The following is a 13879-nucleotide window of genomic DNA, read 5'->3' on the forward strand; positions in this document are numbered from 1 at the left end:
AAATTCGACTATGGAGTTATGCAAATGAGATTTTCTAAAAAAAATGTAATCAAATTTTTGAGATTTGTCATACTCTGGCCCTTTAAGAACTCGAATGTGACTATTCGCCACCTAAAACCTGCCGAAATGCTGTTTAAGTCAATGGGAGACTTACAGTGACCAATTTGGAGTTGTTTGCAGCCTTTGGGTTTATTTAAATTCTAATCTAATTCGATTAGAGTTTTCAGGGTTATTTAATTCATCCAAATTTGAAAAATGTGATTGTTTTTTAATTACAATGTCGAATTTCAAATTTATGGGAGTTTTTAAAAATATGTAGTACGACCTTTGATAAATGTGCCTCCCCGTGTATGCCATTTTGTTACAAGAAAGAGTTCTACAGGACTTGCTTCACACTTCAAGCTGCCAAACTAATGGCAGTCATAGTCCTTGAACTGCAGCTAAGTACTTGGATAACTGCAGAACTCAAATTGCTCTTAAACACATATCAATGCTTTCCATATAAACTGGTGGATACCTGCAGGTAGGTGGGCAATACCATTTGCCAAAATCTCACCTGGTTTAACAGGCCTTTACTTGAAAAAGACCCATCTAGCCTGAAGTTCACAATGTACAAACCAATGCATATCGCTATGAAGCCACTGCTAAACTGGAGCTAGAGATATATCTATCCCTTGAAAAGCCTCCCAAACCTGTACAGCCCTGGATGATGGGTTACCCCTATATAAAAGTAGCAGCGTAGGATAACCAGTCTCCCCTCTTGCTGTTTGAAATAGAAATTCAAGCCAAATTAGAGCAAAAAACAAAGCATCTGTTTTATGGAACAACAATGTCTTGCAATAAATACAAATACAGGTTTTCAATCAAGCTTTTTAATGAAAAGATCATAAAATAACAGTTTTTCATCACTGTACATTAAGACTGAAAGTTTTTCGAATGTTCAGATCGCCAGAATCTTCTGTATCTTCTTTAATATGACACTTAATCTGCTCAAAAGAGCAGCCTGACCTGAATATAAAGTCCATGAGGAGATCTCTACAGCACCACAAAGCAGGAGGGTAGGACCGGGACAGAAATAAAGAGGCCAACAGACAATTTTCCAGTTTGCTGTAATCCTGAGATATGCCACCCCCTAATCTTAGTTGATATATTAAGCCAAGGATGGAGAGAGGAAGAAGCACAGCTCAAAAGCATGCCGATACCCCACGACCATAAACTGATGTAAATAATTCAGACCAATTATTGTGGTACAATACAATGAATTCTGGCACTCTGCAAGTTGAGAGGCAACCTTGCTGCTACAGGTTAAACCCATTCACTATTTTATTTATGGATAATTAACCCTATTTAAACTGTCTTTATTAAACACACTCTACTCTGGCAAGTGATTCATTATGTGTAAACAGTGTGAACTATTACACAAGAGGGTGCCTCCTTGGCAAGATTCCTGGAAGCCAGACAGGTGTAACCCTCCTTTTCTTTCCAAGAATCACGTACACATAGCAGTCATGCGTTGCGCTGGTGCCCTGCATTGTAGAAAGAAGCCTCTAACTCAGCTACCATTGTCTATAAAGATTCTCTTTTTTTTGGGGGGGGGGGGGTCAGAACCAGTTTTGGTGCACAGCATACAGAATCAAGCCTCATTTTTTTTTTGCAGACGAAGGCCTTTTAAGTCACCAAGTCTGGTTGCTCATGTACAAGACTGAAAAAGTTATTACATGCCCTATTAAGTATATTTGTAGATAATCAGATATAAAGTCTGGCTCCCACTATGAGTATATCATGGGGAGGGGGGGCATCACATATTTTCATGTGGTTGCTTAAGACTACAGACATGAAGGTGAAGACGGACTAGCGCTTCGTAACAACCCTGTGATCACTCTGTGAGGCATGGTATATAAAAATAAAGAGGAGTGGTTCTAGCTCTGTCCATCCATTGTACAACTGCATCCCTCACTGCTCACTTTCTCCAGTCCCACCTTCCGCTTCCCAAATGCTGAGGAAACTATCAAACATCCTGCATATGCAGAACAGGGTGGTCATATGGAGGGGGAAAGAGGGTGACATCTTGGAGGGAAAAAAAAAATACATACATATATATATATATTTATATCAAATGAAGTCAATGACAATGTAACATTAAATATAACAACAAAAGAATTGCAGAAGATCTCCAGTATGAAACAGAAGAGCTACAGAACGTCCTGTTTGTGGATTTATGGCTATTTGAAAGTCTTGAGGATACTCCGGTTTTTTTTTTTTTGTTTGTTTTTTTCTTCTTCACTTTTTATTACTTTTGAAACTGAAATCTTGTTGTGTGAAACTCTTACACATTCACAGGAACCTTGCTGAGTACTTGCAGGCCCGGTGATAGGAAAGAATTTTTAACCCTGTGTGCACCCCACCTTTAAGTCTAAGCCTTTCACTGCAAGAAAGAGGTATTGCTGAGACCTTCATGCAGAAAAGGAGTTCAGCTTTTGACAGTCATTTAAACCCACCGTAATAACCAAATCACCAGCACACAGGTGTCATGAAATAAATACATTCGGAAATGCACATACAAAGTGAAACACTAAGAACACTGCAAAAATCTGCACCATCTTTTGTTTAGTTTTTTGAAGACCAGGCAAAATTAATGGCATATTTTCCAGGGGTCAGACAAAAACACCACTAACACAGAATGACAGACCGACAACATTTCATCAAATTCTGAATATTTTATCCCTTCCTCAGCGAATGCATCAAATCTAGCTTCACTGAAAAGAGGGGACTGAAGTACAACTGCAAATGGGGTATCCATAATAGCAGAAGCCTCATTTAAATGGCTACAACACATGTTTCATGAAAAAGGATACAGGCACCTTTACAACCCCTTTAAGTAAAGGCACATTCACTTGATGGAAAACTCTGGTTCTGGGTTGCATACAATCACATGGCTCACAACTGGGCTCATTTACTAACAATAGGTGTTAAAACCAGTGTTCGGTTTGCTACAAGTTAAGATATGTAGTTCAAAGAGCTCATAGGTTGCTGTGGGCGACTTAAGTCGGTGCGTTTTATTACCCACGTTAGTAAATGAGACGCAATGTGTTTTAGGCCTCATGCACAACTTTATAACACAAGTGTTATCAGGGCATAAGAATGCATGCATGTTCACTAGCACAATGGTGCCAATGTTGCAGCATATTTTGGGAATGAATGCAGTTGTGCAGATCGATACCTCTCTAACTTCAATGGAAGTCAAAGGATCCAACCAGTTTCTCTGGGCAAAATGACTTTGGAAACAAATGTGTGCAAGCCTGTAGGGTCCTTGAGTACTAGCCATCCCTCTAGGACAGGTCTGATAGCCAACTATCTTCGCTATTGAAAGGAGCAGTCACATTATTACAGGATCCTTCTTACCCCCCTTGCTACCAACACTGCATCTCCAATAAAACATTGCTGTACACTCAAAAGTGAATGTCCTTACTTACCAAGACAACAAAAATGCAAACAGACAGACAACACACAAAATGTTACATTTATAATGTTTGGACAGAATGTAGTTGCCCCTCACACAGCCATAATTCAATTATTTATACAACTTTGCTTGCACATTTAGTACAACATTGCTTTGGTAAAGCCTTTTAATGAACTGCAAATAACTTGGGTATGACGTTTCCCCCATTCGAACTAAAGCCACAGCACTGAATAAAAAAATATTTTCATTTCGTCATTGATTTTCTTGCCCACACCCCCCCAAAAAAAAAACAATACAAATTATCAGTGCCCTAGACAAAAAATATTCCAATTTTTGATACATCATCACATTTAGCCATCATTCACTGAACCAAGCCATGAAAATAAAATATAACTATAAACACAAGAAAGAAGTAGAATATCATTGACCCTGGAAAATGGCACGTTAATTTTGACTGGCCTGATGCTGAGGTCTGAAACTGCAAAGGTTTATGTAAACAATGTGATAAATATAAATAGTCCATTAGTTATTTTCTGATCCCACTTGGTTTCTTCAAAATGTGCTTTGGTTTAAAAAATAGTTTATGGATTTGGGTATAAGCTTTTTTTTATTTTTTCACTTTTTCTGTTTTTTTTCCTTCTTCAGGTTTATAATACATTGTTTTTACATTTCTTAAAAAGGTTTATTTTTTCCTGTTATTCCGAAGAAAAAAAAAAAAAAAAATTCAGGAACTAAACAAGCGGTTAATTGCCTGCCCTTTTACATTTAGAAATTGGTGCGTTTCTCCTTTTACAGCAGGATCCACGTACATAGAATACCATCCCACATCCCTTGAACCCTACACCCAGGTCCCAAGACTCTTTTTTTTTTGTTTTTATTATGAAACTAGTGTTTTGCTTTTCTCATAAAATACAGAAAAAATGTTTGATACAATACTATGTCATAGAAATGTGGCTGAAGGTTTGGTGCCCAGAGGTAGCCAGTCCCTGAAGTTTGAGAAATATTATTCACGTTGTCACAGTTTGGAAATGTATTTTCCTTTCAAATCACGCTATATAACACAATCCTACACAGCGAGCTTTATAATAAAATAAAAAAAAAATGAAAGAAAGAAAGAAAATTGTACAATACTCAACTATACACAGACTTTGTGTCGATATTAAGTGCTGAGAAAAAAAAATATATTAAAAAAAAAAGTTGCAAAAGCATAGTATACAGGGGGGTCAATGTTTATAATGTATACATGCAAATGTGCAGTTCTCCTTTGTTGGAAGGGTGCCATTGGCTATGTTGCAGCTGTAAATTAACCAAAGCTCACTGCATGTAAATCAAGAAATTACTTTTTGGTTCATTTGGGAAGGACTATGGAAAAGGAAAAGAAAAACCTGGCTTATATTTTACCAGTTTTGCTCCCCAAAGAAAATCTAATATTTGTCATCTGTAATGGTTTCAAGTTAAATAAGATTAGCAAGTTACCTGAGAAAGATGGCCAGGCTACATTTTGACACGAAAAAAAAAATAATCTGGAAACAATGGAAAAAACCAATGATCTCACAATTACGTTAACAACTATAAAAATTCCCTTAAACTTTTTCAATGGGCAGTCAAAAAAAACCCAAAAATGCCCCATGTACCAATAGCCTTGATTATAACAGCTATAAAAATGCAAGTAATATTATGGACTCTGCAAGCACACCCTATACACAAAACACTGGGCAGATGAGAAAAACAGGTTTATACTTTCTGTTCTGAGGTTGGAATAGAAACAGATTTCCTTACAAATTATGGATTTAACAAAGTCTGGTGGAAAAGGCTTTGGGAGCTGAATGGTTAAAGATGCAAACCAGGCAAATGTGACAATTTTGCCCCATTTGGAACTGTTCATGGATTGCAGATATGGTTTTCAAATGATTACTCATTAAGCATGCTCAGCTCATTATCTGGTGACAAAAAGGTGTAGATAAAAGGGGCTGAGATTTAAAAGAAATGCAACCCAACACTACAATTTTGTTTTAAGCAATTGCCTTGAACCTGATTTTTGTGTGTAATACTATTACAGCATTTTTCTAGCCCCTGCATTTAAAAGTACAGAAATGTCCTGCAAGAATTTAAAGTGCTGAAAGAAACATATAAACCGTGGACATGGTTTGCCACAAATGTACTGCAGGTGACTCAAGAGTTGGAGTATTTTTAAGAATAAACAACCCTTGTGTGGGATTTGCCTTCAATTTTGTAAGTGGCAGCAAAAAAAAAAAAAAAAAAAAGGCTACTAAATCCACCTATTCTACTACTTTGTTATTTAATTTTTGGTCAAGAAAAAAAAAGCATTTATATTTTTAGAAAATTAAATGTAAACTTTTGTTTTTCTACTGGATGAATTTTAAATTGTGTAAACCACCGACCCACATGTGGCCTGCACAGATAATGGAGTGGGAAGAATGAGGTGTGAGATACATGATAGGGTTAGGATGATATGGATAACTGTTCCTGATTCTGGTGCCTTTGCACAGGCCATGGGGTACTTTGGTTAAATTCAGATTTAAAGAAAAAAAAAAAATCAATATCTGACATTTCCTAGTTGTTTGCTGTAAACTAATGCAACGCCTTCTACACTTTTAGATAATCCACTCCCTCTCTGTTATAGGTAACAGTTTATCCTGGTTGAGATTTAGTTCTTACTAAAAGGGTTTAAAGGCTATGGCACACAAATCATTGCAAACCACTGCAAGCCAAATCAGGTTTATAGCAATGGCAAGTGCTGCAATTACTGCCCCAAAAGAGGCAGCAATGGATTTTCAGCTTATGATCATACATAGCTGCTCTTGGAACTTCCCAGTTTGTACCACCAATAGGAAGTGACCCCACATTTTGTGGTGATTACATTAAGCATGCCACTGCCCTTGAAAAAGCCCATCCCCTTAAATGTAAACATAGTTTCCACTGCCAGTAATGCAAATTCTTAACATAAACAGCATACCGCCACTAATTAAATTTGTTGCACATTTTTACTCTTTAGTTAAATTTATAGGATAATGCCGTCTTTAATTTCTCCCAACCTGCTTTTCACTTAACACAACGCTTTGTTGCATCAAAATTATATTACATATGGTGGCTATGATTCTGGTGTGTATTTGCCATGAGCCTAATAGCATATACATTTACCCTTTAGTTGTTTCTACTCTGGCATAAAGTAGTAATGGTGTGGTACTGCTGCTACAACCCTGCTAAATCATCCAGATCATATTCAAAAAATCTAATTAGATAAAACCTTGGATCCAGCTTCGGATGGCAGGTAAAGTACAAGTTCTACCATTTGCTCTTTGGATTACCTTACTTAACTCCATTATGATCACCTAAAACATTTGGTAAAAATGTGCTCATGTAGGGACATACAGCATGCAGCAGTTTAAAGGGGGGTAAAAGCAGCTGTGATGGCCAAAAGGTAGGGGAGAGTGTTTTCCTGATTTTTTTTTTTTTTATCCTTGAAATTGAATTTAAAATGTCCTAGATTTATACAAGTACTCACAAAAAGAAGAAAGAAAAAAAAACTTACATCAAGATCTGCTTGAAAGAGTCTTGAAAAAGTTAAATTTACCAAGGATTCAAGAGGTAGCAAAAATAACCAGTCTACTGTACAGTTCTCTCTGAGTCGGGCTGACATGAGCACGAACACACGCCTAGAGTACCTTCTAGGGCCATTGAGAAGTAATTAAGCACTTAGATTTTGGGTGGCAGCAAAATAACAGGGCAAAAAAAAAAAAAAAAAAAGAGTAATAAATGTAAACCTGCTTTTTTGCCGTTACACCCCAAATCGCAAGACTTCACAAGTTAAAGGAACACATATATTAATAGCCTCTACAAGAGAGAATATAATCATTTGTTGAGATTCCTAAGCACCACTGCTTTTGAAAAGCCTGGAGAGAAATGAAAAAGAAAAAACTGGACCCTAATCAAAATTTGGGGGAAAAAAAAAAATCTTCCAGTTGAAAAATAAAAAAAAAATTCACAGATTCAATAATATTTACCTCCTCTCACCCAGAACACACAGAAACAAGTACCTATTAGTGAGTGGAAAGTAAAACATGAGAGAAGGATAAACCAAACTCCCCTGTGGCTGTAAATTTTCAGTTAACGTGGTGAACAGTTGTACGAAGGAGGCGTACCAAAAAGAGCATGCAAAAGATTCACAGCCAGTAGATACCAAGAGAGCCCTGCAGAAATGCCGCCAGACACTTGTCTTTTCCTCATCAGACAGAAACTGGCATGCATCAATCCAGATTCTCTCTCTCTGTGGTAACCAGGAAAGGGATTTTGTGAGGTTTCTTGGTTTTCATTCACGGATTAAAGTAGGAGGCCAGCACCTCTTAAGGCCGGACTAATGTAGGCAACGACAGGGCAAGGAAGAGATAAAATGCAGGTTACTGGAATACGTGCAACAGGCCTAATGCATTCAGCCTGCCCAATCATCCCTCCAATCTCCACTAAAAGCCCGACTACAAAATGTACTGTATGAGTGCTCCCAGTTTCAAATAAGAGCAAACTAATTTGTTATGCCTCACACTGGCACGGTGTAGTAATTTCTTAGGTAGATGATTTTTTTTTTTTTTGTCGTTTGTAGGTGCCAAGCTAATTAATGGGCTAAACTGGAGGGTGATTGAGATTTCGTGCCAAAAATCATTTGCTCTTCATGGATGGAAGCCATGGTGCAGCACATATCATTGGCTTCTTCAGTACCATAAGATGAAATGCCATGGTCGTTTGTTACAAGTTAAAGCTTTGGGGAGATGTGAAACCACTCCACTTCTCATACGACCTAACTGGAAAACAGAGTACCCTTAAAGCAGCAAGTCATAAGGAAGGTAAATTGGTTTGTGTGTGCACGCATGAGAGAAGCACATTCTTAGGATGTCACGTGAGTCTTTGGTTTATGATGGGGAAGTGTGCATACGCAGATGACTGATCAGATTGCGCTGCTGGGTGAATTTTCCTCCGCAGAGCTGACATTCGTAGGGCTTTTCCCCTGAGTGGACACGCATGTGCTCTGTCAGTCGATACTGCCTGGTAAAGCGCATTCCGCACTCTTCACAAGCAAAGGGCTTCAGGCCAAGGTGGCTCCTCATGTGGCGGGTCATAGTGCCCCTCTGAGTGAACATCTTGCCACATATGTTACAGGGAAAGGGACGGGTCAGCCAATGAGTTTTTTCATGCTGTCGCAAAGTTGCTGGATCCTTATAGCTTCTCTCACATACGGAGCACTTAAAGGGGCGTGGCTCATTTGAAAAGGTGGTGTTAGGAGTGGACAGGTCCTCTGCTTCCTCTTTACTATAGGAATCCTCCTCTTTGATATATAGCTCCTCTTCGGTGTGTGTTTCAACATGTGCATTTAGCTGCTCTGAGTTAGGAAAACCTTTTCCACAAGGGATGCAGACATATAGGTTGTCACCAAATGGCACAGTCTCGAACCCTTCCTGCCGATAAACATAGTTGGCATTCTGACTGCACTCACTCTCACTGTGTCCACTCTCCTCACTGTTATCTTTGCCATTTTCAATCTCATCTTTGCACTGGAAATTCTGTTCTGAACTATAAATTCCACTCAGTCTCTTTTCCTTTGACAATGGCCCAACAATAACACCATTTGGCATCGTCTCTCCCCCATCTTCTGCAGACTTGTCCCCTTCAATTTTCACCCATTCCTTTTTACGTGAAGCATGGCGGTGGAGTTTCTTTGGCCCTATGTCAGAGTTGTTCTCATCCACTCCCTCCAACTCCATTGGCTCACAGTTATTTTTTTGGAGGTCCAAATCTTCATAAGAGGCACTGTTGGCTACAGATGCGGAGACAGACTGAGGAGAACCTGCACGGCTGTCTGCTTGCAAAGTATCATCTTGCGCAGGAAGGGATGGGCTTTTTTTAGAAAGATCAAGGCCAAGTTCCTGGTCACTACCATTGGTGCTATTATTGAGGCTGCTGTTGCTACTTGGATGGCAGTTTTCCTGTTTGGAGGTAGCAAAGACTTCATCTTCTGGTCCTGTGACTTTAGAAAGCTCTTTTGATTGGGAGAGTTTGGTGCCATCTGGAGATCCTGAAAAGCGCATGTGGCCAAGTGGGGCAGAGAGTCTATGACTTCTCCCAACCCGACCTATACTAGGAACCCCAAGTTTTCCAATAAATGGCTTCCCAGTGCGCTTCAGTTTCTTCCGGCAAAGAGCTGCCAAGTCATGCAATTGGAGGTAGCTTGCTGCAGTGAGAAGAGTACTGAAGTTCTGCTCTCCTGGCTGGTCGGACGTTAATAGTTTACCGGTGTAAATAAAGTCCAAGATCTGCCGGAAAACTGCTGGATTAACCATGTCTGTATCCAGGTTAATCAGGTTATCATGAAGAACAAGGGATTTGAAATACATGCTGCTGGCAGCCAGTATATTTTTATGGGCTCGGAACAGGGCATTTTCCACTACGATGATGACGTCGCAGAGAAAACCTTTGGCTCGTTGCTGGTTCAGCTGAAGCAGCAATTGTTTGGCATGGTTTGGCAGATCCATTTCCACCGTTTCCTTTGATGTACCCCACCTAAAAAAAGAATAAGAGAATTGTCCATGAAGATTTTTTTTTTTTTTTAACAGAACCATGTATCATTATTCAAAATAGCATTAAACTCTTACATTTGGGTGTTACACACAAATACTACGGTCGCTTAAAATATTTCTGAAAAGAACTGAATGAGCTATTCTTGTGTTCCAAAATACAAAACAGATCATAATGTGCAAGTAAATTTTACTATATAATCATGTATGGCTAGTTAAACATAGTTTAAACAATGCACTAATAACTAATTTATAAATCAAACTATATGCAGTACTGTACAACAAAGGGGTGTATATAAACATACACAAACAAATCAATACAGGACTTGTATAGGGCCCTATTTAAACAGCATTACGTATGGGTGCCTCCATGACAAGTATTTAACATTTACATGAACCTTTGCACATAAACAAGTCTGTATCCATGTGAGTATTTTGTCATACATAACAAGTATAATGCATTAATCAGTATGCTCAGACCCCCTACCACATCTGTATATACAAAGCTCATCTGTATATCACTTGTATTCTTAACCGACCTAAACATAAGAACTCGGTCATATCATTAAATACCGTATTATAAAACAAAATGGGAGGCAAGAGACTAGAGAGGAATGCCGCTTAGAATACAGCACAAAACTATCCAGAGTCAAGCAAAGTTCAGATGACAACGTTTTCAGTCAATTTAAACCATATGCAAAGGCTTGCCTGCAGGGCAGAGTGAGAGGGAGGCAGGGGTGCAGTGTAGTTAGGAAAGTAGGGCTCAGAGGAGAAGAGGTGTGCCCAAAATGTGATGTTCAGAACAGACAGCAAAACTAGACAGATCGTACAAGAAATCATTTTTTTTTTGTTATATTACCAGATAAATGCTCACTTCCCCAGTAACAATATTTCAGGATATCAAAAGTAAAAGACAAAATATTACAGATCTCCTTTCTTATCCATCACTGTACTAGCCTGTCCTGTTTTTGTATCATTACAGAACAGGAAAGTCCAGTATGCAGGCCTTGCCATATGCTCTATTGTTACAATATTTGTATTCAAGATCAGGCCTGTATTTTTTTTTTTTTTTGATAGGGCACAGAGGCAAGACCACCCCCTCCTTTACTCACCCCTTAGTCTCACCCACTCAACAGATTCTTTTTTTGAGACAGGAGAATCTATTTCAACATGAAGGGAGCTTATTCGAAAAAGGGAATTAAAGGACGGGGGGGGGGGGAGGAGAGTTTTACTGACACCTGAAGGGGTTCTCCCCCACCCAACCAGCAGCTGGCACTGGCGGGCATTTGCAAAGCTGAAAAAAAGATTTAACAAAAAAAATAAATAACCCTGGACAAAAGAGAGACCACACAGGCACTACAAAATGTGTGTGTGCTTAAGTGCATGCAGGCTGCCAGGCTCAGCAGGAGATTGAGGACTGATCCTATAACTAGCAGGGAAGTGGGAGAGTTGAGGTACCACAATACATTACAGTTTTTTTTAATAAAAAAAAAACAAAAAAAAAAAAAACACAACTATCTGTTTCATTTTCTTTTAAACATTGTCACCACAAGGTTAGGTGTTCTCTCTCTCTTCACATACACACCAAGTGGAAAAAGAAGTGCAACTAATCAGCGGATGATTTCTGCATTATCAGAGCAATAAGGGTCACATCTTATACAATGTGGCCTCAAATAGGAACGCCAGACTTGTGAAACAGAACAAGCAGCTCTTGAGGGAAGCAGGAGGGATATAACTCTTCTGTAGTTTCCAGATTAAAGACACCCCTGCTCATACTGATGGGTGGTACCAGCAGACCACATTTTCAACTCGGAGAGACTAATTTGATAGGATTGCAGGCCAGCTGCCTCAAACTGCCTCCCAAGGGGCCAATACATGTTGTAAAATAAACACAATAAGACTGATGGGCCCACGCATGTAACTACACTTTGTTTCCTTTATCCTCAAATTTAGCTGCACAACATTTCTTAGTACATCTAAAGCAAGTTGTATTTGTAGCCCCATTCAGCATTTAGCTATAAGACCCCTTATGCTATTAGGCCAGAAACAGTAACACCAAAAAATAAAGTGTTTTAAAGAAATGACAATAATGCTCTGTTGCCCTGCACTGGTACAACTGGTGTGTTTGATTCAGAGTATACTTATAGTTTATATCATCAACAAGCGGAATTCCCCTTAATAAAGGCTTTTCGCCGATACGTCGGGCGATTCTCATTTCTGGCAAGGGTGTTTGCTCACTTGTTTGACTTGGTATTCGCATTACGAATTGGTGGTATGTAAATGCTCAAAAAAATTCTCTCTCTTCTCATTAATATGTAAATACTCTTGATTCAAATTGATTGTAAGTAATTTTATGGATGCATTTATATTACATAAACAAAGCTTTTTAAGAATACCACTGTGTGAATATGGTAATGATTACTTTTTGAGTGTGCACGCCCTATATATCTACAAAAGTATATCTGTGTCCACTTTTTGGGAGTGGTCTGGGGCTATGTTGCACCGCTCTCAAAAAAAAAAAAAAAAAATTCTAATTGGTGTGCCCTCCACCCATTATTATTTATACATGCCAAACTCGAATACCTTGTTAAAGAAACAGTAACACCAAAATGAAGAAATGACAATATAATGCTCTGTTGCCCTGCACTGGTACAACTGGTTTGTTTGATTTAGATTATACTATAGTTTATAATATTAACAAGCTGCTGTGTAGCCACGGGGGCAGCCATTCAAGCACAGGATACAGTAGATAGACAAAATCTGAAAAATTCCATTGTATACTACTGAGCTTATCTGTTATCTGCTGTGCGTCCTGTGCCTTTTCTCCTTTTTCAGCTTTGCATGGCTGCCCCCCATGGCTACAGCTTGTTTATATTAAGTATAGTTGTGTTTCTGAAGCAAAGACTAGTTTTACCAGTGCAGCAGTATATTATATTTTCATTACTTTAAGACACTCATTTTTTGGTGTTACAGTTCCTTTAACATATCATAAAGGGTTGTAGGAAGTGCTGTGCTCAGTTAACCTGAAAGACAATGGAAACCTAGACTAGGGTTAATTGCAAGATGCTCCAGTAACTTCAAACCTAATGGCTTTTAGGTAAATAGACAGAAGAGGAGATTATACATAATTTTTTTGTTTGTAAGACTAGGCACTCAAGGTCATGATCTCCTTTAATATTGTGAGATATATCCATCCAATACACAATAGAAATTCTAAGTTTCTTCATCCCTGCAGGTCAGCAGCCAACAAAACTTGTGTGCTGATGGCTTAAAGACACAAAACAGGGGAAAGACCAAAAAAAAAAAAAAAAAAAAAAAATACAAGTCCAAAAATGTAGGATTCATATAACAATAAATAAAAAGGAATAAGAGTGACTGGGCAATACAGGTTATGCCACTGTGAATTGCATAGGATTGCAGGCAAGCTGGCTCAAACGGCCTCCTCAAGGGGTCTACATACTGTACATTAAACAAGACAAAATGAACTGGGCAAGTACTACTTAAAGGGACACTATCTTCAAATGTTCCTACAGAACACTTTTTAATGTAGGAAAACAAGTGTCATTATAGGCTTAAGAAAATGATGGTCACTAAATGACAAAATATCCAAAATGCAGCATCATTGCCCACAGTTTAAATCAACGCTAATAAGTTATGCAAACTTAGTGTCAATCAAAAATAAAAAATTTACCCTATGACAGCATTTAGGGGTCTGGGGGGGGGGGGAGAAGAACAGTAAGTTATTAGTGATACCCAGTCAGTGGCTCATGAGCAACACATTCCTTATCAACCCCTTGGATGTGGCTCCCAGTGGCCTATTCCAGGCTTGGAGACA

General features: G+C 38.6%; 1 protein-coding gene across 5 annotated transcripts in view; it reads right to left on the bottom strand.

Annotated features, from left to right (window-relative positions):
- Nucleotides 1–856: 856 nt before the first annotated feature.
- The window catches only part of hic2.L (hypermethylated in cancer 2 L homeolog), a 32267-nt gene continuing 19244 nt past the window's right edge, over nucleotides 857–13879 (bottom strand). For 4 of the 5 annotated variants that reach the window (XM_041583279.1, XM_018251069.2, XM_018251086.2 and 1 more), the window contains one exon: nucleotides 857–10030. In XM_041583279.1, the coding sequence (XP_041439213.1) occupies nucleotides 8386–10002 (1617 nt within the window). In that variant the 5' untranslated portion in view covers nucleotides 10003–10030 and the 3' untranslated portion in view covers nucleotides 857–8385. 5 annotated transcript variants of the gene reach the window in all.

The sequence above is a fragment of the Xenopus laevis genome, chromosome 1L (assembly GCF_017654675.1).
Source record: "Xenopus laevis strain J_2021 chromosome 1L, Xenopus_laevis_v10.1, whole genome shotgun sequence".
NCBI classification, from domain to species: domain Eukaryota; kingdom Metazoa; phylum Chordata; class Amphibia; order Anura; family Pipidae; genus Xenopus; species Xenopus laevis.